This window comes from Sprattus sprattus (genome assembly GCF_963457725.1).
Source record: "Sprattus sprattus genome assembly, chromosome: 18".
Taxonomy (NCBI): domain Eukaryota; kingdom Metazoa; phylum Chordata; class Actinopteri; order Clupeiformes; family Clupeidae; genus Sprattus; species Sprattus sprattus.
In genome coordinates this window covers 20063895-20091083 of record NC_137916.1, presented here as the reverse complement: position 1 = coordinate 20091083, position 27189 = coordinate 20063895, and the positions used below count along the sequence as shown (strand labels likewise).

The window sequence follows — 27189 nt, the reverse complement described above, 5'->3', positions numbered from 1 at the left end:
CCACTCGCGGGCAGGCCAACAACACAGAGGTGGTTGGAGAGTGAATTCACCCACCCTCAGAATATTACGTATTCTGGCAGAGGATGCCTTGACAAAAAAAACTGAAATAACAAAAAACAAATTGCCCTACATCAAAGAGGATAAAAGGATGAGCTCACCCACCCACACGCGAACACACACAAGGGCAGTATGAAGACTAACACACACACATACACACACTCTATCCCCTCTGATACACACACACACACACACACACACACACACACACGCGCACACACGCACACACACACACACGCGCACACACGCACACACACTCACACACATAAGTACATACAATCACAGAGCAATATATAGCCTTGTGCACATCATTCACACAACATATAGGTGAAGACAGCCACCACACACCCATACTTTCTCTCTCTCATACACACACATACCCTCAACACACAGAAGCACACATGCAGTTTGCTCTGGGGACAAACACAAATCCTCCAAGAGCAAAAATAGTTGAATGCTCGCACACCAATGCTCAGCCGCATTCAGGCTTCACACCTTGAGATGGCTGCTGACACTTCTCTTACCTCAGCCTGTTAAGCCTCGCACCCCCAGCGCACACTTCCTTGGCATTCGAGCGCAGCCCTGGAGCTGCTAACCTCTGAGTCATTTTTGCTCCTCTTGCTCATAGTTCGGAGATTGTTCCGACCCACTCTGTGGACAGGTCTACTACTCAGCACACTCTCTCCCACCAGCGCTCCCAGCTTCTACATGTCAGCAGGGTCACGCATGCTTTTTTCTGTGTCTTTGGCTGTGTTTACAAGATACAGATACTCTAGTTTGCCTGATGTGCCAGGTTAGGGTCAGAATGGGGTCACAGCCATTCAGAGGTTTGCTCCTGTCAGTGTGATTGAAAAACGACAATGACATACACACACACACACACACACACTCACACACACACACAAACACACACTCTCCTCTCTCGCGTTCATCTTCCTGTTTCACAAACAAAGCGTTTCCATGTCTGGCATGTTGATGATTCACATTAACCACCTTAACGAGCACAGATTTAATGAGGTTGATGGGGAGGGAGGGCAGGTTAAATATTGGTTCAGTAAATGGCATGACAAGATGAAAGCTGTAAAATGACATGAGACAATAAGCATGTCGCCTCTGACAATGCCATCACAACAAACAGACTCAGTTAATTGCTGTACTGTATGTGTTGCTGTAAAGATGGTAACAAATGGAAAGAATAGGATTAGGGCAACATTTGTCTTTTTCCCCTCTTCATTTTGAGTAAAAACACGCTGAACGATTGCCTTTCTGCTTTGTGCACCATGCATGTATTATTTAATCACCATACATTTGTTTTTCTATCCAGTGGAGCAAAACACTGTGCTTAATGATGTCCATGAGCTGCATACCGAGTGAACATTCACCTAATTGAACTCTGATCTCTATATGCAGTAGTCATGTGACCATACCATAATTAGCAGTGATAGTGTTGTGTTATGTTATGTTCCACGATCCCTATGGAGATAAAATCATAAACGAAACTTAAAAGAAGGTCTCCCATGGGCCACCTGAGAAATACTCTAACTTACATACAATTTCCTCTCTAGTACCTGTCTGTTTGCTTTGGTATATACACAGAAACACAGATACACACACACACACACGTGAAGAAACACACACACACACACACACACACACACACACACACACACTCACTATACACTTCTCTTTTTTGTGTTTTGTTTGTATTATATTCTGTTTAAAGGGTTTATGGTTTGTTGAATGCTTTGGCAGTACAGATGCCCACTTTGAATTTGAATAGAGATGTGAGGCCCATAATGTGCCCAGACTAAGGGCGCAGCAAGAAGCCAAAGCCATCTCAGAGCGGCTGAATCATACATGCTGTCCTCAGAGTTTTTGACATTCTCCCAGGAAGTTGTATGCTTATGTGAAATGTGTGAAATTAGGCCTTGCAGCCCACCACAATGTCAAGATGGTTGCGTTAAGGGCAAGCTGGTGTAGGTAGTGGGTGGTGTGAATGATGTGAACATGGAGTCACGTGACATTTGTGAATTCCAGGCAAATAACAAACAAAAAGACTTTCAGCAAAGAAGAGCAGAACAAAAATGAATCAAACGGTTACTCACTATTGCAGATAACACTCCAAAGGTCACCAGCCTCTCAGCAAGCTGTCACAACCATACTCGATTTAAATAATGACTAATTATATAAATTGGTAGATACCGATATGGATGGGTAGCTACCCATCCTGTATACTGCTGTGTGGAATACATTTACAATTGTTAACATAAATTAAAATGTCAGTTTACATTTTCGTATAAATTGCATGTAAGCATTATCATAGCACCTTAATAGATCAATCATATGATTCTAGCATGGTGTCACATAAATAAACAGAGATAGATAACTATCTATATGAAATCAAGACGTGTGCCACTAAAATCAATGCTGCTTGGTGCATGTGTGAATGTCGGTGCGTGTCTGGGAAAGTAAGTCAGTGTAAGTGTTGCAGAGAGTGTAAGGCGTTTCAGTGTGTAAAGGAAAGAGCTGCAAGAGCTTCACACCAAGTGGCAGATAAGAAAGGATTTAAAAAATACAATTGTCAGATGGGAGCGTGGACTCAGACAACACTATCAGGTGTAAAGAAACACCTTAGTTCTGTTTGATCACCTGAGCAAAAGCTTTTGGGGCCCCTCAAGCTGCAGCCAAACATCTTTTCCTGTCACTTTCTGCCAAAACCTTGAAGTCAAGTGGAAAAAAAAAATGACTACCACGATCCGGCAAACATGGTCAGCCGAGCCTAAAAAGCCCTCACTGAGCCATTACCCAACCTAATTGCAGCAGCTGACTTTGGCTGGACACATTAAGTCAACAAGGTGTTGACAGTTTGTTCAAAGTTTTTTTCCGTGACATGACGTCAGCCCCTCAGACGGTAAAAAGCCCATCCGTGGACGTTGACACAGCGGAAAATGTGTCCGAAACAGAACTTGTTTGCTACGTGTTCAATTTTCCCATCAAACTCAGCCCCCCTGCCAGTCCAGGCAGAAAGGCACCGCTGTCCTGCACCTGGTGTGGCCCGGGCTCATCAGACAGGCACCGCGTCTGTGCACTCGGTCTGCTCCGCTGGCTCTGAGCCGGGGCTATGAAAGACCAGATGCAAATCCGCGAGTGTCCGCCACCTTCGCTTTCCACCAAGTGTGCTCCTGCCTTTGAGGCGTGGACACCAAATCATCAGCACCAGTGAGTGATGTGCAGCTTCAGGTGTCCGTCTTATTTGTGTGTTTAATAAAAATGCTAAATTTCATCCCCCGGGGGGTTGGGGTGGTTCTCCGGTAATGAGAATTCAGGACTCTCTGAATTATGGAAAGAGCTGTGCCAGCATCCTAACAGAGACGCTAGGGTAGACTGCTGACGGTGCCATCTGAGGTGACTTGACCGGGAGCCTTCAATGTGCTCCGATCTTTGTGGGCCTCTGCCTCACAGGCCAAAAAAAACCCAGTAGTAGCAATAGTAGACACACACACTTTCTTTCCAATTCTTCCTCTCCATCATTGCAGGCTATTATGGCGAGAGATTGTTTTGTCCAAACAAACTCCTTCATCTTACTCAATTTCCAAGAGAACAAGAGAACAATCCAGACACTTCCGTGTGATGTGTTGGCTTCGCTTAAAGCCCTGCCTTGTGTTGGATGTGTGTAGATTTCCCTTCTGTTAGTCTTTGTCCACGATCTCAAAAGAACATTCTGTACATCCCTGAGCGCGGTTGTGAACCCTGGTTTGAGGAGGTATCGTAAAAGAATATAATTTGGGATCTCCAGAACATGTACAGAGAGTAGCAATATGATTATCTCAAGAGCAATCAGATTATCAATAAGATTACCTTCAAAGCAGAAAGATTATCAATACGATTATCTCAAAGGCAATCAGTTTAAAGAGCAGTTTGGTCTCTTGTCCTCCCCTCCTTGTCCTCCCACGACCATAATGCAGCTGGGAGCTAAATATTGACCCAGTTTCCTTTTACTGTTGCAGTGAGATAGCGTCATTTGTGAATGGATCTCACTCCCTTGTCATTTATGCTTCCTGCTCTGGCATCTGTTGCTTGGTAGGGTGCGGCTAGCTCTATCTTTGGCTCAGGTGTGAATTGGTTTGACATGGTGATAAGATACAGTGAGGTGCCCGGCAGGGCGCTCAGTGTTAGGCAACTTTATGAACTTCCAAACAGAAGCAGCGGAGTTGAAGGAGTGAGTTGATGGAGAAGATAAATGATGACATTTTAAAGAATGAAGATTTACCAGCCACTATCTGCCCTGATTTGTATCTCAGTCTGGCCCCCAGAGGAGCGAGAGAGAGACACAGAGATAGAGAACTAGCATATCCTGAGAGCGGTTTTCCAGCGATGGAGGTCATTGAGAGGTTTGATGGTATTTTTTGCTGGAGGGGAAACTGTTGACTATATGGGTTGTGTTGAGGGAGGTTACTGATAGTGTGTAATAGGACATGCTGATAGTGTGTGCTTCTGTACTGAATGCTTTTTAGGAGGTTCACATAACTGTGGTTATTATTGAATATAACTGATGCAGATTAAAAATGCGGGTAATGTTTGAATGCTGTTGGGCCAACACACAGTAACCACAATGGATCTTGTTTGTGCTTGGCAATTGAAATTCTTCGAAGAGGGTGTTTGTTAGCATGTGTGTGTGTGTTTGTGTGTGTGTGTGTGTGTGTGTGTGTGTACTACTGTGCATGTGTATTTTTTTACAGGAGTATGACAAATTACATATGTAAGTAAAAATATGTGTGTGTGTAGTGTGTTTTCAGGTATGTGTGATCGAGTATCTTTTTAACATGGCTGTGGGTGTATGTGTGCGTGTGTGAGCTGTTCTTGTGTGTGTGTGTGTGTGTGTGTGTGTGTGTGTGACAGAGCGCATGTATCGACTATATAACTTTATATATCATGAATCTGTCTGCCACGGTGCAGTCGTCAATGCTAGCGTTGATAAGAGACAGCCTGGCGTGTCCCGTTGCATTCTTCCCTTAGCGCACTCAACAGTAACAGCAGCAGCAGTAGCAGCAGACCAGCCTGCATGTCTGAGCAGGAGAGACAGTCCCCTTCAACTCCGTTTCACCCCCTCTATCAGATCAGAGGCCACTCGTCCTGCTGTGTCAGTCGGCTCACCGCATGGCACAGCGCGTCTGTTGCCTTAGGGAATGGCGGCCATGGTAACTGTCGTCGATGTCCATGCCAACTGGAGGGTTAAGCGACTGAGGCAGAGGCTGAGAAACAGCCACCCTGACGTGACTGAAAAAGCAGGGGGAATGGGAGTTGTCAATCATGTGCGAGACTATGATTGATGACACAAAGTGTGAAAATTGCTTTAGACTGCTCTGATCCTTGGGCTTCTGCTCCTTGATCCCATTCGGTGACATCTCGGAGTTCCAGACAGTGATGGTCAAGCAGCATATTTTTAGTCAGTTTTTTTTAGCCAAATGTTCTCTTTTCAGATGAAGAATAACTGAAGAACTTATTTGACAAGGTCTGATCACAACATCTCCTCAGCAGAGATGTTCACCAGAATCCTGCTACATAGATGCCACATGTACAACTTCGCAACTGTAAGGGTCTGGTCCTCCAGTCAAACTCCATCCTCTCACTCCCCACATTACACATTAATTTGTGCCCGGCAACTGATGGCCTTAGTTCGCATAGTTTACCCTCCAACATGGACACAACTTCTCACATTTGGGTCAGGAGGGCCAGGACTAATACAGAACACACATGAATCCCATGTGATGTCAGGACACAGGACCTTGCCAAGTCAAGAGAGCCGGGATCCCCCCCTCCCGACTGTGTGCGCGCGCTGAGGTACTCACACTTGAGCCGTGCCATGGCGCTGGCACTGCCACCGGCTTACTGTATGAGCTTGAGCCACAAGAGGCTTGCTCTGGTCTGCTCCCACTCAAACGCTCTAGTTCCCCTTAAACAATCAAACAAAAGCGCGTCCTGAAACACACATGCTCCACCGCAATTGTGCCGCGCTCAAGTGCTCTCTCACAGCCAGGCAGCTTTATTCACACAGAGCCTGTGCACTTATGGCCACTCTAATTACTCCCATTTGTGTAGTCAGGGGAAACATGCACGGACAAAAAAAAGAGATGGCTGAATGTCAAAAAGAGGGCCCGGATTGCGAAGAGAACACAGTGTTGTAGAATGCTGTATAGGTGAGAGAATTTAAGCAATTACATCCCATTCTTTATCTGCCAAAGATTCGCCTTCACATTTATCAAATCAAACAACTGTGGGGTTCACTCACTGCAGAGCTGCCGTAGAAAGACCAGTAAATACCCCCAGATAGGTGGAAGAAGAACAGACACGGAGCTGGTACCAATCTGATGCGATGTGGATGTGCAGTGGCCATCTTGTTTGTCAAATAATATGGGCAGTAGTACTTTCGACAGCAATTACAGCCTCAGATTCACAATATGTAATGGTTTGTTAGGTGTAAGTTCCTCCTGTATACTGATAATTGCATCAGTGCGATTACTGTGAACTCCCTCCCTCACCTTGCCCATTAGGCCCATGCATGGTGGCGGCGGCCCTGTGATTAGCGGTGGCCTTTTCAGAGGGGGGCCTAAACGCAGCCTCACATGTTGTTTACCCTCCACTGCGCTGTTTGTCAAATTGAATAAAAGGTGCTGGTGCACACCCCGGAGATAGGCCCCTTTTAGCCCTGTGGTGAGACAGATCACATTACACAAGTGACACGTTTACCAGGGTGTTCGCTGTGCATGGGTAACCCCATCAGAACAGACACTCACTCTCTCTCTCACACACACGCACCGGCACACACACACACACCCCTCACAAACACACATGCACAGACACTCACATAGAGACCTTTATAAACACACCCCTAGTCACACATACAAGCACGCACAGGCCCTCAAAAATACACATACACACACACACACACACACTGAAATATACAGACATATCCACACACACTGGTGCTCAAAGGCATTCAGGAATAATCACTCTAACACAAAACGTAGGTGCGACATTGGTCATCTGTCTTCGCACCTGATGGGCAAATTATCCTCATGTGATGATGTGGGGGTAAAAAGGTGATGAAATCAATGATAATCTGATGCATTTCTCCCACTGGTCATTTGGCTTCCAGAACTATAATATACTATTATTTGCTAACCTTAAAACTGATAGTGAGGTAGGCTATTATATAATTTTGTCAGTAGTGTGATGTGCAATAAAGCATTTTTTACATATTTTTTCCTTTGGATTAAATTAATGCTAATCATTGTGTGTAATTAAAAACATGACATACTGCATGTTGACAGCCTGTTAGATGGACTATCTGGATGTGCATGTGTCCACACGCACATATAGATTACACACTACTCCACACACACAGATAGAATACACACTACTCCACATAAATGTGTCCACACACACATAGAATACACACTACTCAACATAAAAGTGTCCACACACACTTACAGTATAGACTACAATACTCCACATAAATGCTAAGTCAAGATTTGCTCAACTGATTGCATAATCAGCCGCAAGACAGTAGCAACAATGGAATGTATTAAAATCATTTTTACTGCATGCTATTTGTCACAATAGGTTTTAAGAATAACCGTCACCCTAACAGAAATGTAATCATGGTGGATGTGGAAACCTCATTGCATAATGCTTTGCATAATGAATCATGTGACATTGAACATTATGTATTGTTCCGTTTTGCATTGTTAATTCATACCAGTTACATTTGTGTTCTTGCTTTTGTCTTTATTCTGTGCTTTTGTCTTTTGTCCTGTGCGTAGAAGTGGTTTAAAGGTTTTTTTAAACTATAAGCTCCAGTGACAGTTAAAATGTCAGTGGAAATGGAGCCACAACCGGCTGCCGAGGCTTGAAATGGATATAATGATGCAAGGCTCTGCTTAGCAACTTCAGGCCTTAATGAGATGTAAACTTTGCCATATTGTTGTTGTTATCAGCTTGATCTTGTCAAATTGCTGGTAACGACTACAGGCCTTTAAGACATTCTGTTTCATAGTGTGCCAAGAAGACCAATCCCCATGAAAAAAAGCCCTACAAAGCAATTGCCCATGCAAATGCTAAACCTGTTTCTGAGTGAATCCAGCTCATATGGAATTTGTGCAGGTGCTTTGACAGACGCTAGTAGATATGAGTGTTACAAATGTACATTTAAAAGGAGAACTGCTCTCTAGACTTGCATGTGTTGTGTGTGACCCTATTTATGACAAAAGGTCGTGCTGATCAAAGCTGGCCAAAAAAACAGCATAGACCAGATGAGGTTGTGCTTTTTTCACAAAGATGCTGTTTTCTGACCTGGTTGATCAGTCACTCCTAGTGCCAGTGTTGTTGGTCCTGAATCTGTTCTTAAATACGTCTTAAATCCTAACCTCACTACACATTTCAAAACATGTGCTCTTTTCCTCCTTCACTGAGAGATTTATATCTGTGCTTTAATGCTAGTCTCCATCACTGCAAATTAGTTTCCTGGTCAAATGAGCCGTTCACCATTATACTTAAAAATGTTATTGCTTCCAAACCTTAGACATGCAGGACACAGCTCTGTTTAGACACTTCGTGGAGATAATGGAGGTGTTCTGAGAACCACAGAATTCCTGCTATCGCTGCTGCAAATGTTTGAACAGATGGCGGAGTAAGGTCCCTAGTAGTCTAGATGCCTGTCAGCAATAAGCGCCACATTTTGAATAGACTAGTCTTGACAGGCTTTCAGTACAGACCCATTGGATGTGATCAGTAGAATCACTGGGAATCTGTCAAGTCACGATGACTGTGAACTATTTTGACCCCATAAGCTGACAATATGAGAGGTGTTTTCCTAGCATATATTTCCTCTAGTGTCAAAAATAGGCTCTTTTGCAACCCTTTAATTGCCTAATTCCACCGTACGCTCCCTGCAGGACTTGCACTGTTGCCATAGTTTGTTTCCTCACATCAGTTACATCACAGTATTTATCTCTGTGCTATCCTTGACCTATAGGTTCTGCTTTAGTTAATAAGTGGTCACACCAGATCCATGTCGCTGCCCTTGCTGTATCCATTAGGGTGTTTCAGTGTGGGTTTGAAAATTGCCCCACCTACCCTCCAGGTCCCTCTTTCGTATGAGGCTTGTCCTGGAAGTCTCTCTCTCTCTGCCAAGTTAATCATTGCACTTGGTATTTGTCAGCAAGGCAAAAACTGTCCCTAAGTAGGCTAGTGTGTCGCCAACTAAGCCATGTGCACTGGTGTGAATCGTTGGCATGGTTGTTTCAGAGAGTGTGTGTTCATATGTGTGTGTGTGTGAGTGTGTGTGTGTGTGTTTGTGTGTGTGAGAGAAAGAGAGAGAGGGAGATAGAGAGAGGGAGATAGAGGAGAGAGAAAGTGTATGATGTGATAGTGTGTGTTTGATATTCGGGTGTGTGTGTGTGTGTGTGTGTGTGAGAAAGCAACAGAGTGTGTGCGTAGTTGTGTTGGATGTGTATGTGTCTGGCAGAGAATGTGTGTGTGTGTGTGTGTGTGTGTGTGAGTGTATGTGGGGTTATGCGTGGGATGACTTCCACTGCTGGCAGGCTGGGGACATTTGCAGCATGCTTCCATGAGCACATGAAGGATTTGACCGCATGCGCTTACCCGTCATTCTATCTGGCAGCAACATGCGACCGCAACATGCAACCGCACATAGCCAGCATGCTAACTGGCAGTCCCCCATTGCTGGCCCGTTTCTCTCTCATGGTGAGTATTCAAATCCTTCTCACATATGGATGAGCTACACAGATACGCTCCTCGAAAGTCCCTTTTGAAATTCTCTCTTCTTTTCTTTCTTGATGGTCTCTGGAGGAGGTCCTCTGGTTTTCTGAAGCATATTTTATGATGGGTGGATGAACATGGTTTGTGAACTGTGCATTGGAAGGTGTAGATCTGATGACAGAAAAGCATGAATTGTTAAGGTAACTGTAGCATCATATGCTAATGAGAAATTCACACAGCACAAGGGGTATCGTTTGCATAATGCATTTAGCATTATCTCCATATATACTGTACATAATAACGTACACGTCAGTTGAAATACTAGGCCATAGATTCCAGATTCAGCATATATTATGTTGGCTAGAAGATATACAGTAGATGTGATTTTTTTTCAAAGAGCTTCACTGAAAATGGACCGCATTTCTATACCACTTTTTACTCATGGAGCACTTTATATGAATGCCTCAGACATCTACCCATTCACACACAGATGGCAGAGGCTGCTGTCTAAGTTGCCAACCTGCACATCAGAACACTCTGTGAGTAGGAGTCGGGACCGATTTAGCAACTTTCCGATTGCCAAACGACTCCTCTACCTCCTCAACCAATATCGCCCCCAAAAAGACACATATACACAAAAAAACACATTTTCTTTCTCTGACAATTTTATTAATGATGCTGCGACTGCTACAACCATCATTTTCTGTTTTAAGTAACGTTTTTGTGCACGTCATGGGCAGACTTGAATAGGGTGTGTTGGTATTGTTTTAAGGGGGGATTTAAGGGTGTAGGTGAATGGTGGCTGGATCTAGCAACAGTGCCATCTTTGACATCTGCCTCCTTGATATCTTCACTTTCACTCTCACTTTGCATTCATTCACTCACATAACATTTATATTCATTTAGAAGCTTTTCCAAATCAACTTACCTTGTACATGTATGATCATTAGGGAACTGAACCCATGGTCTTGGTGTTGTAGGTACCTTGCTGTATCAGTTGCTCTGCCAGTAGAGCCAGAGGAGCACTTTCTCACCCATGGTTTCTTTGGCCATCTGTATCCTAGGGAGTTAATTTAACATTAAACACAGGGATAATATCTGCTTGTGCATGAACTGAATTATTTTTACTCCAGCCTGTCAAGTGTGTCTGTGATTGGCTTGATGGCCGCTCCTTGTATCTCTACTCGACACCCATACAGTCTGCCTGAGCTTGGCTTGTGCTCGTATAGCAGGAGCTTGGCTTGTGCTCGTATAGCCTGATGAGCTTGGCTTGTGCTCGTAAAGCCAGAGCTAGGCTTGTGCTCGTATAGCCGGGGCTTGGCTTGTGCTCGTAAAGCCAGAGCTAGGCTTGTGCTCGTATAGGCCGGGGCTTGGCTTGTGCTTGTCGTCTTTTGTTTGGGATTTCCTTAACAACCAGCCCCTATTGTGACGTGATATGAAGTGAAGTGCTGTGTGGATTACCCTGTGTGTGAGTGTGTGTGTGTGTGTGTGTGTGCAAATGAAGCTGCACAGCACACCTAAACAAACAACAAAAACAAATAAGAACAACAAAAACAACAACAACCGGACAGGAGAGCCTGCCAACCGTGACGAACTACGTCAAGAGAGACTGGACCAGAATGGAATTTGAAACGTTTTAGCCAAAAATGTTTCCATGGTAAAGGTGTTTTTTGCAGAAACGTTTCAGATTTCGTTCCGTTCTCCGACTTCACCCGAAACCAGGAATGAGGGATGGGATCGATGTCTGGGTGAGTGACCATTAGATGAGGGAGCACCAGAGGTCACGCACCAGAGGTCACACACACACACACACACGCACAATTATAAACTGGCCAACTCCTACACAGCGACGTGTATGCGCACACACACATACACAGCAATGCAATTTGTCATTTTTGGGGAGGCTCTGTTATTCCTCAGTGGATATAAACAGGATTTCCTCTTAATGTTCGAATGTTCGGCTCAGACTTTACTTTCATGATCCCCTATTCTGTGCTGTGATTCCATCCCCCAGCACCCCCCCCCCCCCCCCCCCCACTCCTCTTCACTTCTGCTCTAATTGGGTTAGCCTTAGTGTAAACATCAGAAGCTGCTGAACTCTATGAGTACGTGTTTGTGTGTGTGTGTTTGTGTGAATGTGTGTGTGTCTGTTTGTGTGAGTGTGTGTGTGTGTGTGTGTGTGTGTGTGTGTGTGTGTGTGTGTGTGTGTGTGTGTGTGTGTGTGTGCGTGTGTGTGTGTGTGTGTGTCTCTGTTTAACTACAGGCCACTGATGGGGCAATGATGGACTGTGCGCTGTGTTGAAAACAGGAAACTCTGAAGGCAGTGCATTCAAGTGCTGGTCTTGAATTACTTATAGTTGGATGTGTTGTGTGAAAACATTACTGCATTTATCTTCAAATAGTAAAAAAATATATTATGGGCCTTGGTCTTTTCTGACTGTTGTTGGTGGTTGTGCTGCTGTTCTGGCTGATCTATTCTTTATTTATATAGCATTCATACACATTGGTAATTCAAAGTGCTTTTCAAATTAGCAGATAAAAGAGCATGGGGTAATTAGGGATTTAAACAGTAAAAAACATCAAATTAAACATAAAATTAACATAATAAAAGAGTAAGGAAATTAAGATAAAAGACTAAAAATTAAGCTTAAAGAACAGAAACAGAACTGAGAGGTAATGCAGTCCTCTCCCACGAAGAGGCTTTTATGTATGTTCGTGTGTGTGTAAGCGTGCTAGTATGTGTCTATTTATGTGTGTGTGTTTGTGAGAGAGAGAGAGAGATAGACAGAGAGAGAGAGAGTGAACTCTACGTATGTTTGTGTGTGTGTGTGTTTGTGCATATGTTGACAGCCATGTCCCTGTGTGTGTTGTCCAGGCAGTGTAGGGAGCCCAGCTGAAGCCCTCGTATGAGGTGTGCCCCCCCACACCCCTCTCACCCCCCCTCCCAGCTGCAGCTGCAGGACTAAGGGATGTCACGGGCCCTCCTACCTTTGACCCTGCTCACACTCTCCTCCAGCATCCAGGTGAGCTATGCATACACAACACACACACACACTCACACACAGGCATGCTCACGCATAGAAACACTCAGATACACATCCATATAAGTACACATACAAACTCACTAACACATGCACCAACAGGGAGAGGATATATCGGTTAGTATACTCTCCATTTTACAGGACAGGATTTCCTTAACATCATCATATTTGACATGAAAAGGATGAACATTCTGTCTGTATCTGTTCTGGTACCAGGCTAAGGTTGTTCTCTTTGAGGGGTGCAATCTTAAATAAGTGATTCAAATGTAATTACTCAGAAGGTCCGTTTGATGTTGGAATTATTAACTCACACTGAGCCCACTGACCATTGCTTCGTTGGGAATTCTAAGTCTGTGATTACAGATCAGCATGGTATTCTGGAACAACTCCATCGTTGTTCCAATAGTGTTTAGAAGGAGCACTTCTCTCTGTGTGTAGTGGCTGCTTCAGATCCACTCCTAGAGCCCATTAAACAGCACAGGCCAGACGTGATGCCATGCTCTCCTCTGTATCTGGCTATGCTAAGCTTCATCCGGCCCACTGGAGCCCCATGCCTGTAAAGCTGTGAGCATCCACCATGTTTAGAGCCACTTAAACACAAGAGCCTTCCCAGCGCCAGCCCATGGGCTGACGAAAGCCAGGGGCAGTAAAACACATCTAAACATAGCATCTTCGTGACGAATCGAACGAGAGCGCGATGCTAATCTGAGGAATATGAGGGTTGCGGGGGCAGGGACTGGGGTTTATTGTGACTGTTACATGCAGTCAAAACAACAGAACAGATGATGTTATGAAATGTGCTCTGCTGAATTTTCAGCTGAGGCGAAATAAGCCTTCCTGACCCATTTCATACGGGGAAAAAACACAGCAGGACATGCTATTTCACATTTAAGACATGTTACATTGCCATCTTCTGGTGCATTACTTTGTGTAAGCCTGTCCTGTTGTTACTTGAGTCTTCCCACAGTCATGCCAAGAGCATCCAAAAAAATATATGCCCATTCCATCAAACATCCAACCATCCAACCGACCTGTTCTTTTATGCTACGTGGTGCCATGCACCATAATGCTTTTGTTTCCACACAGAATTGAGGTCGACCTCAGTTACACCCTTAGAGCAGGAAGTGTCCCATTTTATGGTTTGTATAGTCCTTGCCTTTGCCTATATTCAAACTGTCCCTATTGGCTTTGCAGGTGTCTCCTGCCAGACAATTCAAGGTCTTAGTGGAAAGATGGACCATGTATCATGACCAGTGTTTCCATAACATCAGCAGACACCCTCCAGTCACTGGTAAGTCCGGAGTCCGCCAGGTTAGCACACCGCAAAGCCCCTGACTTCAGCCTTACAGTCACCCTTAATGCAGAGGCATGATAAAGGATGAAAGTCTGCTCTCTGATGCAGTGTAGCTGAGCTGAGCTATCTAGTGTGGAGTCTGACCACATACCTGTTTGATGCAGAGATGAAAGGGCACACTGTCTCGTATTATTAACTTCCCATACCATTTAGCCTAGTGATCCTCAGAAGGATAAAAAAGAGGCTGTATTTTAGTTGGCGGTAAGAGGGCAGCCAAAATGTTACCATAGATGGAAACACCCAACTGGAAGGTTTACACATGTTAAAACAAATATTGGGGAAAAATATAACTAATCTGACTCTGAATTACCAAGCAGTATAGAAGCCAATTGTTAGATATAAAGCGAAGATGCTTGAATGATCAAATGAACCAGATAAACCTGAAAGCTTGACATAGAAAAGAACATAGACCCAAGCTATGAATAAATGAGAAAAATGTTGAAGGAGAGACAAACAGAAAACCCCTCATAATGCTGTCTTTGCTTTGTTTGCACTGAACCAAACACAGGTGGCATAAAGCTGTGTATATACACAGTATGTTTTTATTGACCTTTATCATCCCGTTTGAGACCACTTTGGAAGTTGGATGTTTCCAGCTCGGAAAATTGCTCTAGAATGGCACTTCAGAGCTCGGATTCAGAAACTCTGAGAAAAAATACTTCTGGCTTCAGGGTATGGAGGACTGAAAGTGCCAAAATTCAATAAATAAATACACCATCAATAGTTATTTTAATGTGTCATTAATTAATTAAAATGGGAATTAAATCATAAATGTTTTATTAAATGTGTCATTAATTAATTCAAATTGGAAATAAATACATAAATGTTTCATTAAATGTGTCATTAATTAATTAAATACAAATTCATCTTATGTCAAAAAACACATTTAATTATTTCACTATTTAATTAATTATGTCATGGTCCTGTGTTGCAGCGCATCAATAATTTATTTTATCTGTCAAACTCACCCATCAAAGTCAGTGGGCGGATTCCTAAAACCTGATTGGTTACCCTGCACATCAAGTCAAGGCTTACCGATTCAAGATATTTGGATTGACGCAGGCCTCATTCCTAAACACTGTGTCAAACAAAACTTTTTCTTAAACGCTAAAAATCCAGAGCGTGCGAGATGATGAAAACGGAAAATCGATCCAGTAGTGGACCATGAATTAAATACCTCGAAAGCAATTTAGCCATCAACAGAAATGCAAAACAAAATTGAAAAGTCAGTAAGGAAAGCTAAAATGTATGGGGAAATACGAGGAGAGTTGGATAGCATGGTTCAAAAGGACAACAGACCTAATAACAAACACATTACAAATAATAAAGAGGGCTTTCATCCATCAAAATGTGTTGGTTTGTCTGCTTTGTATACATTATCTCTCTCAATCTGGCTTGTTGTTTTTGTGTGATATTACACTTGATATTAACAGTTGACTAAGCAAGTTCTTGTAGCAGCTAGCTGCTAGCTGTCGTGAGGTACTACTACAGTATGCTAGTCAACTCCCATCATGAGCTGCATTGCCTGCTCGTAGAAAACCCGTAGTTGCATCATTAACTGAGACCGTGATGTAGTGCTGGTTTTGTATTGTGTGTACTGTAGAAGACTTGCCACTTGAAAAAAAAAAGAAGCTCTTGACTAAGCACGTTCGTGTAGTAACTAGCACTAGCTGCTGTAGGTTACTGCTACAGTTGTTAAGTAGCTAGTCAACTCCCGTCATGAACTGCATTGCCACTCGTCTGATCTACGTGAGAAAATATAGAAAGCCATGGCCAAGTAAACAGAACTTTTATATGTCGTGGAAAATTCTAAGAGTTCTCAAGAAACTTCTCAAGGCAAATAGGTGTGAATATGCTGAAAGGTTTATTTCAGAGGAATTAACTACTGCTGAGCTGGTCCATGGAGCATCTCAAAAACTCTAGTCTAAAGTGATCAAGTAAACAGAACTTTAACTTAAGGTCGTATGGTACTACATGGTATTAAAAAGTTAAACAAAATGTAAGTTTTATCGAAATGAATTTGCGTTCTCGCTGGAAGAAGACCACTCGTGAATAACTCACAATTTTAACCAAAGTAACATGTCACAAGATTCCATAACGTTAAGTTTTGGTGCTGGAACCGGTGGAAAAATGTCTCTCTCCAGGCACTTCAGACTAAAGCAATGGATCAGACTAAATCAGCGTTAGCCCCGCCCACTGACTTTGATGGGTGAGTTTGACAGATACAATAAATTATTGATGCGCTGCAACACAGGACCATGACATAATTAATTAAATAGTGAAATAATTAAATGTGTTTTTTTTTACATAAAATGAATTGGTATTTAATAAATTAATGACACATTTATTGAAACATTTATGTATTTAATTCCAATTTGAATTAATTAATGACACTTTTATTGAAACATTTATTTATTTAATTCCAATTTAAATTAATTAATGACACATTTTAATTATTGATGGTGTATTTATTTATTGAATTTTGGCACTTTCAGTCCTCCATATCAGGGAGGCACGTTGTTTAATCAATTTGACGTTGTTATCAATATGGCAATGAACCTAACACGGACCTTGACTACTGTATGTCAAAAGTTAAAAACCTTTTAAATGCACAAAAAGATGCATGAAGAGGCAGTGTCTCAAAATGGGTGAGAAAAACGTTGTAGATAATTATTGATAGTTAGAAGAAAAACTCTGTGTTGGCTCGAATGCGCCATAACTTGCGCTTCAGAAAGGAACTAGCCTACCTGTTACTTTCAGAAACAATGATGAGTGAGCATAGAGTCTGCATGCACATTAATAGAAATGTTCAGACTCAAGCAATGTTGGTGTGCCTCATGGACATGTTAATGTTAATCATGTGGGATCTGACAACACAATAGGCTTGCTACATTTTGGTTAGCTGCTACGCTGCGTCACACCCCTATCCCGATATGCTGCTCGACAGACGTCGATCTGGCTCTGTGACTACCTCTGCTGCTGGCTCAGAGGCAGAACAATAATGTCCCCCATTCCATCTTTGTACGTTTGAATAGAAATATTCTTGCCTTGACCAGACAATGTAAAAATCCCAACTAATAGAGTAGGAGAGCAGGGGAAGAGAGGGACCCCACGCTGAAAGACGGGAGAGGAGAAGCAGATGAAGTGAAGAAGAGACATAACTCTGAAGTGTTTGTTTGAATACCTCAAGACCCATTGCTATGCATTTGCCACGAGCCAATCCCTGTAAGGCCCCATTCTCTCCCCTACCAACCTGAAGTGTTTGGTTTAATACCTCAATACTTTGCCTCAAGCCAATCCCTTTAAGGCCCCACCAACCCTTTGATTGGTCATCTGGGAGTGCTGAGGCAGAGGTTACAATGGGTACTTTTCAGATTTCAGATTGCAATGAAACCATGATTAGACTGCTGCTCACATCACAAGAATTAATTCAGGACCGAACTTAAATATGTAACATTCATATACATTTTGACATACGTTGGAAATCTCAGTCACCCTGAGGTTATCTCTGACAATGGGGGGAAGGCTGAAGGAAGCAATCTGATATTAAAGGAAAGCAGGATGTGGTAATTAGTTAAACTGTGATCAGCCCGTGGTGTGCCTGATAGCACCAAATGTCTCATGCATGCATGGGGGACGTCCTGCCCAAACACCATGAATGTCCATTTTTTTGGATCATCAATCATTCTAAAAGTGAGTTTTGCCTTAAAGACGTTAATTTATGGGCAACAAGACAAAAGTATAACACATTGGAGTCAGCAAGAAATAGATGGTAATACAGAGGACGAGAGTCTATCTCTCTACCTCTCTCTCCCACTCTCTCTCTCTCTTTATCTGTCTCTCTCTCTCTCTTGTGGCCAGGTGTTGTGTGCAACAGAACGTTTGACAAGTATGCTTGCTGGCCGGACGGACTGCCCAACACCACCGTGAGTGTTGCCTGCCCCTGGTACCTGCCCTGGTACTCTGACGGTAAGTAAGAGCCCTGTAGTGTTGAGCTGGGGCAGCAGAAGTGGGCAGTGTGTAGATCCAGTGGACCCAAGAGCTGAGTAAGCATTGGAGTCGATAGATGACTCAGCACAAGATGAGTCAGTGCTGAACGAGTCTGATTATAGTTGACTCAGTGGTCTGTTGATAATTAACTAAGGGCTGAAATATTGAGTCAGATTGGAATAGTATTAGTGAATAGCTTGTGGATCTCTGGAACAATCTTTATTCTGCAGCCATTTTAGACACTATTGGAAAACCTTTGGGACAACATTAGACAGTAATTGATTTAGTTGAATGGTCTTCGTTGACTTAGTCTTATTGTTGTCCTTTTATCGTGCACAGTACTCAAATAAACAAAGATAGCTAAAAAAAATAAAAAGGTTCTGAAACAATCTTGGCTGAAAGCTGACTAGGTTGTGGAAGATGATTGTGTTAAGGATCTCTCTGTGTCTCCGCTGCAGTTCGACATGGCTTTGTGTATCGAGAGTGTGGCGCCGATGGACAGTGGTTGCCTGAGAAGAATACGAGCGAATGTGAGCAAGATGACCAGCATGGGGCTGAGAGGGTAAGGCATTCCACTTTAATGTGTTCACTCTTTCACAGCTCAGTCGCCCTGCAAAGACACATGATCATGAAAATAACTTTATCTGCCTCTCTCTCCCTCTCTCTCTCTCTGTTTGTGTGTGTGTGTGTGTGTGTTTTTTATCTGTGTGTGTATGACAGCACGGGAAGATCCTCAGTATGTTCCGGGCCATGTACACCGTGGGGTACTCGCTGTCCCTGGGTGCTCTGGTGCTGGCTCTTGGGATCCTGATGGCTTTCAGGTGACACTTTATCCTCTGGGAATATTGAAGCACCATTGCTTAATGACAAGTGCAGTTCTACAGAATGTACTTTCTCAGTGGTGGTCAAAACAATAACAGTAATTGAAGAAATAATCTAGGGTTAGGATCTAGTGCACATGTTTGGTGATGAACACATGTACTGAATGTCTGTCTGTTGGTCAAGCATAATCTGTGGAACAATCCTGTGATGAGCAGACGATTGAAGCACTCTGGTTTCTCCAGTTTTTGAATGGGCCCTTGTCCACAGGAAGCTTCACTGCACCAGGAACAACATCCACATGAACCTGTTTGCCTCTTTCATCCTGAGAGCCATGTCCATCCTCATCAAAGATGCTTTCATTGAGAGGCCGTTCTTCAACATCGGCCAGGACATCAACACTGATCACGAAGTGGGCTGGCTGGTGAATAACGAGGTCAGTCGACCCACGTCAGAAACCTAAAACACAACCGTGATCTAAATGCTTACATTACAACTTTAACCCTCATTGAAGCGCCTTGAGACAATTGTATTGTTATGGCGCTATATAAATAAAATTGAATTCAATTGAATTCAATTGTAGAGTCTAACCATATAATTAGGTTGATGAATATTTCAAATTCCCAGCAACAATGTGTTCCATGTCAAACATTAAAAAAGGAATTTATTGATTACAAGTATCCATAGTAAGAAGCGCCATCAAGGTATCTAATTGGTTGTTTTATACACAGCGGATCATCATTCTACTCGTTCTAATTTTGTGCCTTTAGCACTGTGTTCAAGACGCGACACACTCCCCCACGGTGTACATTCATGTGTGTTGCGCCATGCTCATGTTTCAGACAGCGATTGGTTGTCGGATTGCCGTTGTGATGATGCAGTACAGCATTACCGCTAACAGCTATTGGCTCCTCGTGGAGGGGATCTACCTGCACAACCTCCTGGTCGTCACGGTGCTTACTGAGAAGAACTACTTTGGTGTCTACCTGTGCATTGGCTGGGGTGAGCACGATAAGGGAGGAGGGCAAGAAACTCTCCATCCTTTTAATGAAATTGCTCAAATTTGTATTGTATTTTCAGCTCATTTAATGTTTACTTTATAGTATTCATTTGTTTTGTTAGACCACCTTATAGATCTGTATTTGGCAATCCCAAAAAGTGCTCTATACATTTATTGTACTATTATTGTTATTATTATTATTGTTATTATTCATTTTAGAGAAGATGCTGCCCTGCTGATCAGTCTGTGTCATGCTGCTTTTCTTCTTTCTGACAGGCATCCCACTGATATTCGTATTTCCTTGGGTGATCGTGAAGTATCTGTATGAGAATGAGGAGTAAGTGTTCCTCTCTTGACCGCCTTGTCTTGGCTTTTTTGAGATGGTATTTTGTCCATCGAACGGGCCATTGCAATTACACTGACACCTTTTATCGACCCGTGAAAATGTATCTCGGTGTGTGTGCCAGCAAGAGGAGCCTCTCCTCTAAGCTGTTACTGTCAACCTATCATATTCTGGCAGAGACGTTATGGGGTCCTGAGCTTTTCTTCTAAGGTCACAGCACCGCAACATTTTGATTTTTAAAGGGGCATCATGGTCACTCGAGCGCTCTGGCGTGTGTCAGAGCCAAAGCTCTTAGTTATGGCAGATTGAAAAATCTATGAAATGACTACATAGCTTATGGCCATGCAAGGGCCAGTTCAATGAAGTGGCAAATTACACTCGTACACTCGCCTGACTCTGATCCCTTACTGACTCTGATAGGCAAAGGAGTAGAGTAGGGTTGAGTGCACACCCCCAACCTCAGCTAAGGCAGAGCTAAGCATTCACCGCTCTGCTTCATCCCAAAAACATGGCAGTGTCTGCGGCCCGCCGTCGTATTTCCTGCACCGGGCTACTGTCAGGATGGGCGTATGTCCCAACATGACCTGGTGCATTTAACTGAATCTCCGCTCTTCCACCTCTGTGACACTGTGGGTGCTCAGGGCCTTTTGCCAGGCACAGTAAACATGGCAAAACAAGCCAGATTAACGAGTGCAGTAGATGAGAGAGGATAATACTGCAACACCTGCAAAAACACCTCAGGCTGTTGTATAAATCATCCAAACAACACGGTGGCATTTGTGGGCTAAGTGATTGCTTGTCGGTCTTCCCCGGAATGCCCCAGTCCCCTCCCCCAGCAGCCTTCCGTCGTCTTCCTCGTGTTCTATTCTGGCCAACTAACCTTTCAGCGTGTCTGGCCTTATTATTCCTCCTCTTCTTTGACGAATTCATAAGAGCCTAATTCATCCCTGGATAACTACCCCCCTGGTCACAGAGACAAGCTCCTTCACTGCTTGCTCACTTTGTGCTGCTTTTGTGTCAGAACAAATAAGAGGCCATTACCAGCCAGGCAGAGAGAGAGAGAAAGAGACAGAGAGAGAGAGAGAAGGAGAGAGGGAAAAGGGTGGGGTGGGATGGGGTGGGGGTAGGGGTGAGGTAAGGTAATGTTATGTAAGCAAATATCCAATATCTTGCATGTATGATGTGCTAACTCTGCCTCTTGGCCTCTTTTAGGTGCTGGGAGCAGAATATAAACATGGAGTACTGGTGGATTATACGCTCCCCCATACTGCTCTCAGTGCTGGTGAGACATGTGTGACACTCGCTCCTCCTTCACCCCCCTCCTCTCCTCTCCCCTCCTCTCCTCTCCTCTCCTCTCCTCTCTCCTCCTCCACCCCCCTCCTTTCCTCTCCCCTCCTCTCCTCTCCTCTCCTCTCCCCCTCCATCCCCTCCTCTCCCCTCCCCTCCCCTCCTCTCCTCTCCTCTCTCCTCCTCCATCCCCCCCTTCTCCTCTGCTCTCCTCTCCTTTCTGTTTCTTCTGTTTCCCGACAAGCCTCAATAATGAGTCTTTCACTCACTCTCTCTTCTCAATGTTAACCCATATGAGTAACTGTGGAAAGTGTTAAGGAATGAGTGTTAAGTACAAGAAAGAGTGAGTGCGGAGGACTATAAATGTTGACCCGTAGCATGTAGAATACGTCCCGGAGTCCCGGATCCCAGAGCACGTCTATACATTCAGCAATCCTGTTTCACTCCATTACATTCAGTTAGCCTTGCTCTCGGGTGCCCTCGCCTTACCATCCCATGCAATATTAAAGGAGACTTCTTTAATACATGGCTTGTGGAAAGTAGGTTGTGGTTGAGAGTATACTAAATCCAAAATCACTTTACATCTTCCATTTCTTCAGGTTTGGGTTGAAGTTTGGGGTTGAAATGTAATCTTCGTTTGTGACAAGGTGATACAATAAAAGAGCACAGATTGATAGTTTGAGAAAGCCGAGTTTCCCTTCAGACTCTGCTTGAGTCAGGCACTCATACCGCAATCAGCACCGGCCTTTTCTAAAGGAACTCACGTGATGCACAGCTTCCACGGTGATCTTGAGAGGTCCTATCATACAGGAATTCCTGTGTTTGAGATGCATCTGTGTATTGTTCAGTTCCTGCGTTTTACACACGTAGCCCACGGAATCACTGCTCACCACCCCCACACGACTATTTTAGGGAAAGGTGGGAATGTGGAAAGTAACAACTTAGGGCATATTTGTATTGAACACTTTAAAACATTTTGACTTTGACTTGATTCTGAACCAGGAAAGCAGGCTTAAAACTGTTTTGTCAGATTGTCTAACTGTTTGTTTGTTTCTTTATTTCACTGTCTCCAGATAAACTTCTTCATTTTCATCCGCATCATTAAGATCCTTGTGTCTAAGCTGAGAGCGCATCAAATGAGATACTCCGACTACAAGTTTCGGTAAGAGCTGTTCTTAAGCACAACACAAAAATCAAACAGGCTTATTTTTTATTTTATCCTATACTATATTATGTTGTCTTATTTATATTCATAAATGTATGTAGGTAACTTATATTCATAGATGTACAGTATGTGTGCATGTATGTATGAATATATGAATGAATGAATGAATACATAATATGTGCATATTTATTTCTTTACTTGTTTGCTTCTTGCTGTTACAGTAACCCCCACTCCCCCTCTCTCCACCGCAGACTGGCTAAGTCCACCCTCACCCTCATTCCGCTGCTTGGCATCCATCCAGTCCTGTTTTCCTTTGTCACTGACGAGTCTACCTCAGATCGCGCCTTAGGACTGCGCCTCACCAAACTCTTCATCGACCTCTTGTTCAGCTCCTTCCAGGTCAGGCCACAACTGTGAACACCTCACAACAACTCCCATCTCCACTATATAATCTCCCACATCTTCATGTCCCCAAATTCTGGATGCAGGGTGCAGGGTTACGGAGGGTTCAAAGCTGTCATCGTTGTAGACAGTGTGTCGATGGTTAAAAAGAGAAACCTTCCCATATGCTGTAGTCTAGTTCAATGAGCTGTAAACATATGTAGCTTGAGGGGTCTATCTCCCTGTCATGCCCATTCATTACGTTGAGGAAAGAAGGAGAGGCGTAGATTCATTATTTTTTATGGTGTCAGGACTAATTATGCCAAAAAAAAATACTACACACCATGACTTGCCTGACTCATTTCCCAAGCGCTGTTGAAGAGGAGCTCAGATGTTATGTGTCAAACTCCCATCACCCAGGGAGCGGAATTGCCTGAACGAAGCTGATTTCACCCACTGAATGAGAGAGCAAGAGTTCCTCCACTCCCAGCTCGGTTAGACAGCCATCTGTGCTGCTCGGTAGCGTTTGATGTAACATGTAGAAGAGTTCAGCCCATATTCTTTCAGTATTGCATAGCCTAATATCCTAAACAACGCTTCCTCTATCTCTGTGCTCATGGAGTTTCTCTCCTGCTGGTCAGGGTGTTCTGGTCTGATCAGTGTCAGGGCCTTATTTACTAACAGGATTGCCTACTTCAGGTGTGATTTCTGAGAAAATTGCGTGTGAAGACATGGAACCGTATTTACTGTACAAAGGCTGCACACTTGAGTAAAACGTAGATTGCCCGCTGCTGGGAGGGTATAGGGAAAGTGGGTGTTCGCCGCAAAGAGATGGGAGGAGATGCGTAAAGTGCGCCTAATAATGTATTAGTAATGAAACAAGAGGTGTTTTAGCATGACGTACAGTATGTGTGAAAAATTTGACACAATTAATACAAAATAATAAAAATCTGAAATTGTATTTGTTTAAATGTTTATATTTGATATATCATTAAATATAGGCATGAAAAAAAAAATCCCACCAGCTAGCTGTTCTGCCAAGTTTTACCCAGAACCGTCGCTCAATGTATGGTTTGAAGTTTAAACCATATTCTTTGCCTTTTCCACCCATCATTCAAGCACACCGAGTACATTGCTCGCCTTTTGCGTAGGAGTAACGCGTATCTATTCAGGAAAATAACTTGTTTCTGAAGTAAACTAACTAAACTAAGTAAATTGTAGAGACAGATCAGCATATTCATTTCACCTTCCATGTTTATTTTGACGTTATAGCATCTCGAGCACAAGCTACCCCCAGTGCCATGGCAACGTTGACGTATCTAAAAACCTCCATTACCCCTGACAACGAAGTGTGGACTGGTAGTCACCAGTGTAACGACCTTCAGTTGTGCAGGTGTTGTATACAGTCAGACCAGGGATTCCACAGAATGGCTTTATTTCTGCATTCACAATTACATATACATTGCATGAGTTTTTCAGCAATCGCGACAGCATTCCAGATCTGAAGTAACGTAAAAACAATATCAGGAAAATGCTCTCTATAACTAATGCTTTTATCTTGGTTATAACCCATCCACATTTCAGTATAGCATTACTTTTGGGAGCATCCGTTGACTCAACTCATATGTACATTTATTCAATCAATAATTTATGAATAAAAATGGGTTAATTTATTAAAATATCAAATCATTCATGGAGCACTCCGAAAAGCTAAGTTTGCTGTAACCTCGTGAACCAAAAGCTCAAATTCTAATAATAATAATAATAATAATTCTAATTCTAACTCATGGTGGCAGGAACACGCAGGCCCTTTCTTCCCTATTTTAGCGGCGCACTATTAACACTAATGGGTGGGGTTAGGCGCTGATTACCCGACGAGGTTCTTGTTTGATAAATACGACGCAAAATGCGGAAACACACTGTGCACTATATGCGGTTTGGCAGAGGCGCTGATTACGCTGCGCTCGCAAATGTTAGTAAATGAGGTCCTTAGTGCGCTTTCGAGGAGCAGTTTGAGGATGATTTCAAGATGTCCAGAAACAGGCATATTTTATGTGCATGTGCATGTAAGAGGTGACACTGTCTTTGCTCTGACACACTTCAAGTAGTTGTATGCCTCTGGCGTGGTTCTCTCTCTCCTGCTGTGTCTCAGTGTGACTGACTGCAGTCCATGATGATGTCAGAAATGATCCTGTATCACACTGCGCTGCTAACATGTAGACTTTGACATGTCCACAGGGTCTCCTTGTGGCCATATTATACTGCTTTGTCAACAAGGAGGTGAGTCTCTCAAAAAAGCACGTACACCCACACACACACTCATTCACACACACACACACACACACACACACAAACACACTCATTCACACACTTACACACACACACTTACACACACACACACACACTCTCTCTCACACACAGACACACACACACACACACACATACACACATACAAACATTGTCTTTTTAATGTCAGCTAAAATGTCACTTTCTGTAATGTTTTGTTTCTGACTGAAACATTTGACAACATTTATATTTAAAGAATTTCATATTGCCTGAACCAAGCTCTTGTCAGCATGTGTCAGTCACACAATCTGCCACCCCCCTAACCACCCCACCATCACCACCACCACCCCACTGCCTCCCCCCTTCAGGTGCAGTCAGAGATCCTGAAGAAGTGGAAGCGCTGGAAGCTGGGCAGGAACATCGAGGAGGAGTACCGCCACACGTACAGCCACACGGTGCACATGCGCGGGGGCAGCCTGGTCACCCAGCCCTCCATGATTCCCCTGCACTTCCCAGACGTCGCCTGCACAGCGACCGCCAGCATCGCCACCACAAGCACCACTGCGGCCGGCGGCCCGGACGAGAAACGCACGCTAGTGGGCTGCCAGAACGGCACAGGTCGTGGTGCCGCCGGAGGAGGGCCATCACCGCTTCTGCCGTTTGGCTGCCCCGGCTGCGAGAGCCCGCAGCAGGACGACATCCTGCTGGTTGACAAGGCACAGTGCCACGAGGCACCGCTGGGGAGCATCGTGAGCAACCTCTGAGGGCGAGGCAGGAAAGGAGAGAGTGATGGCGGTGTGTTGCAGCGTAGCGGTAGGCAGGGCTCGCGCCCGTCCCACTCACCGCTCGCTGACACGCGTACGCCTCCTCCAGCCCCAGGCAGCCATGGATGTGAGACTGGAGGGTGGAGTTGATGATTGGGTAGGGCTATGAGCCCCTGACACACGTGTGTGTGTGTGTGTGTGTGTGTGTGTGTGTGTGTGTGTGTGTGTGTGTGTGTGTGTGTGTGTGTGTGTGTGTGTGTGTGTGTGTGTGTGTGTGTGTGTGTGTGTGTGTGTGTGTGTGTGTGTGTGTGTGTGTGTGTGTGTGTGTTTGTGTGTGCGTGTTCTTGTATGAGGTGGTGTGTTTGAGAGGACTGAGGAAGCTCTGCCAACTCCATGTCTCCATGGGAGGGACAGGGCCATTGGTGTCAGTTGGTGTTTGTCCAGCGTTCATCCTTGCATCTCATGATGTTACGTGCTACAGACGCTCGTTTTGGGTTTTCATTTTTCCAGGACAGACACCATTTTAATCTGCTGCTCGCTCACCATACTCTAAATGTAGAGTGGAAGACTGCAAAAAAAAAAAAAGAAAAGAAAAAAAAAAACTGTTAAGAAGTTGTCAGTCTCAAGAAACAAATCTCATGTGGTCAAACAACATGGTTGTAGCTATAAGCTGTGATATTAGATTTTTCATCAACTGCGGTAAGTGTGATTTTGATACATAAGTCAAGACTCAAATTCAAACACTAAAACAAGGGATAAAAAAAGTCACAAAGGGACTGCCTGAAAATCAGAGGACGGGGACATCATGGCAGTGGAGTCGAATAGAACAACTAACTTGCCGTATGTCGGGTCTCTCAGCCCCCCCACTACCATGCACATGTATTTGGTGCTGAACTGAGCCTGCACTGGCCCCTGGGCCGGT

The 27189-nt window shown here is 43.9% G+C and overlaps 1 protein-coding gene across 1 annotated transcript; it reads left to right on the top strand.

Moving 5' to 3' along the window:
* Positions 1–12806: 12806 nt before the first annotated feature.
* Positions 12807–26267, top strand: gcgra (glucagon receptor a; the record flags this gene model as incomplete). Its single annotated transcript, XM_080856558.1, has 13 exons — positions 12807–12860; positions 14073–14169; positions 18094–18201; positions 18681–18784; positions 18943–19043; positions 19312–19477; positions 19884–20043; positions 20318–20378; positions 21597–21666; positions 22745–22833; positions 23088–23235; positions 25456–25497; positions 25872–26267. The coding sequence occupies 13 exons, from the start codon at positions 12807–12809 to the stop codon at positions 26265–26267; spliced, it is 1596 nt and encodes a 531-aa protein (XP_080712684.1).
* Between the last annotated feature and the right edge of the window lie 922 nt (positions 26268–27189).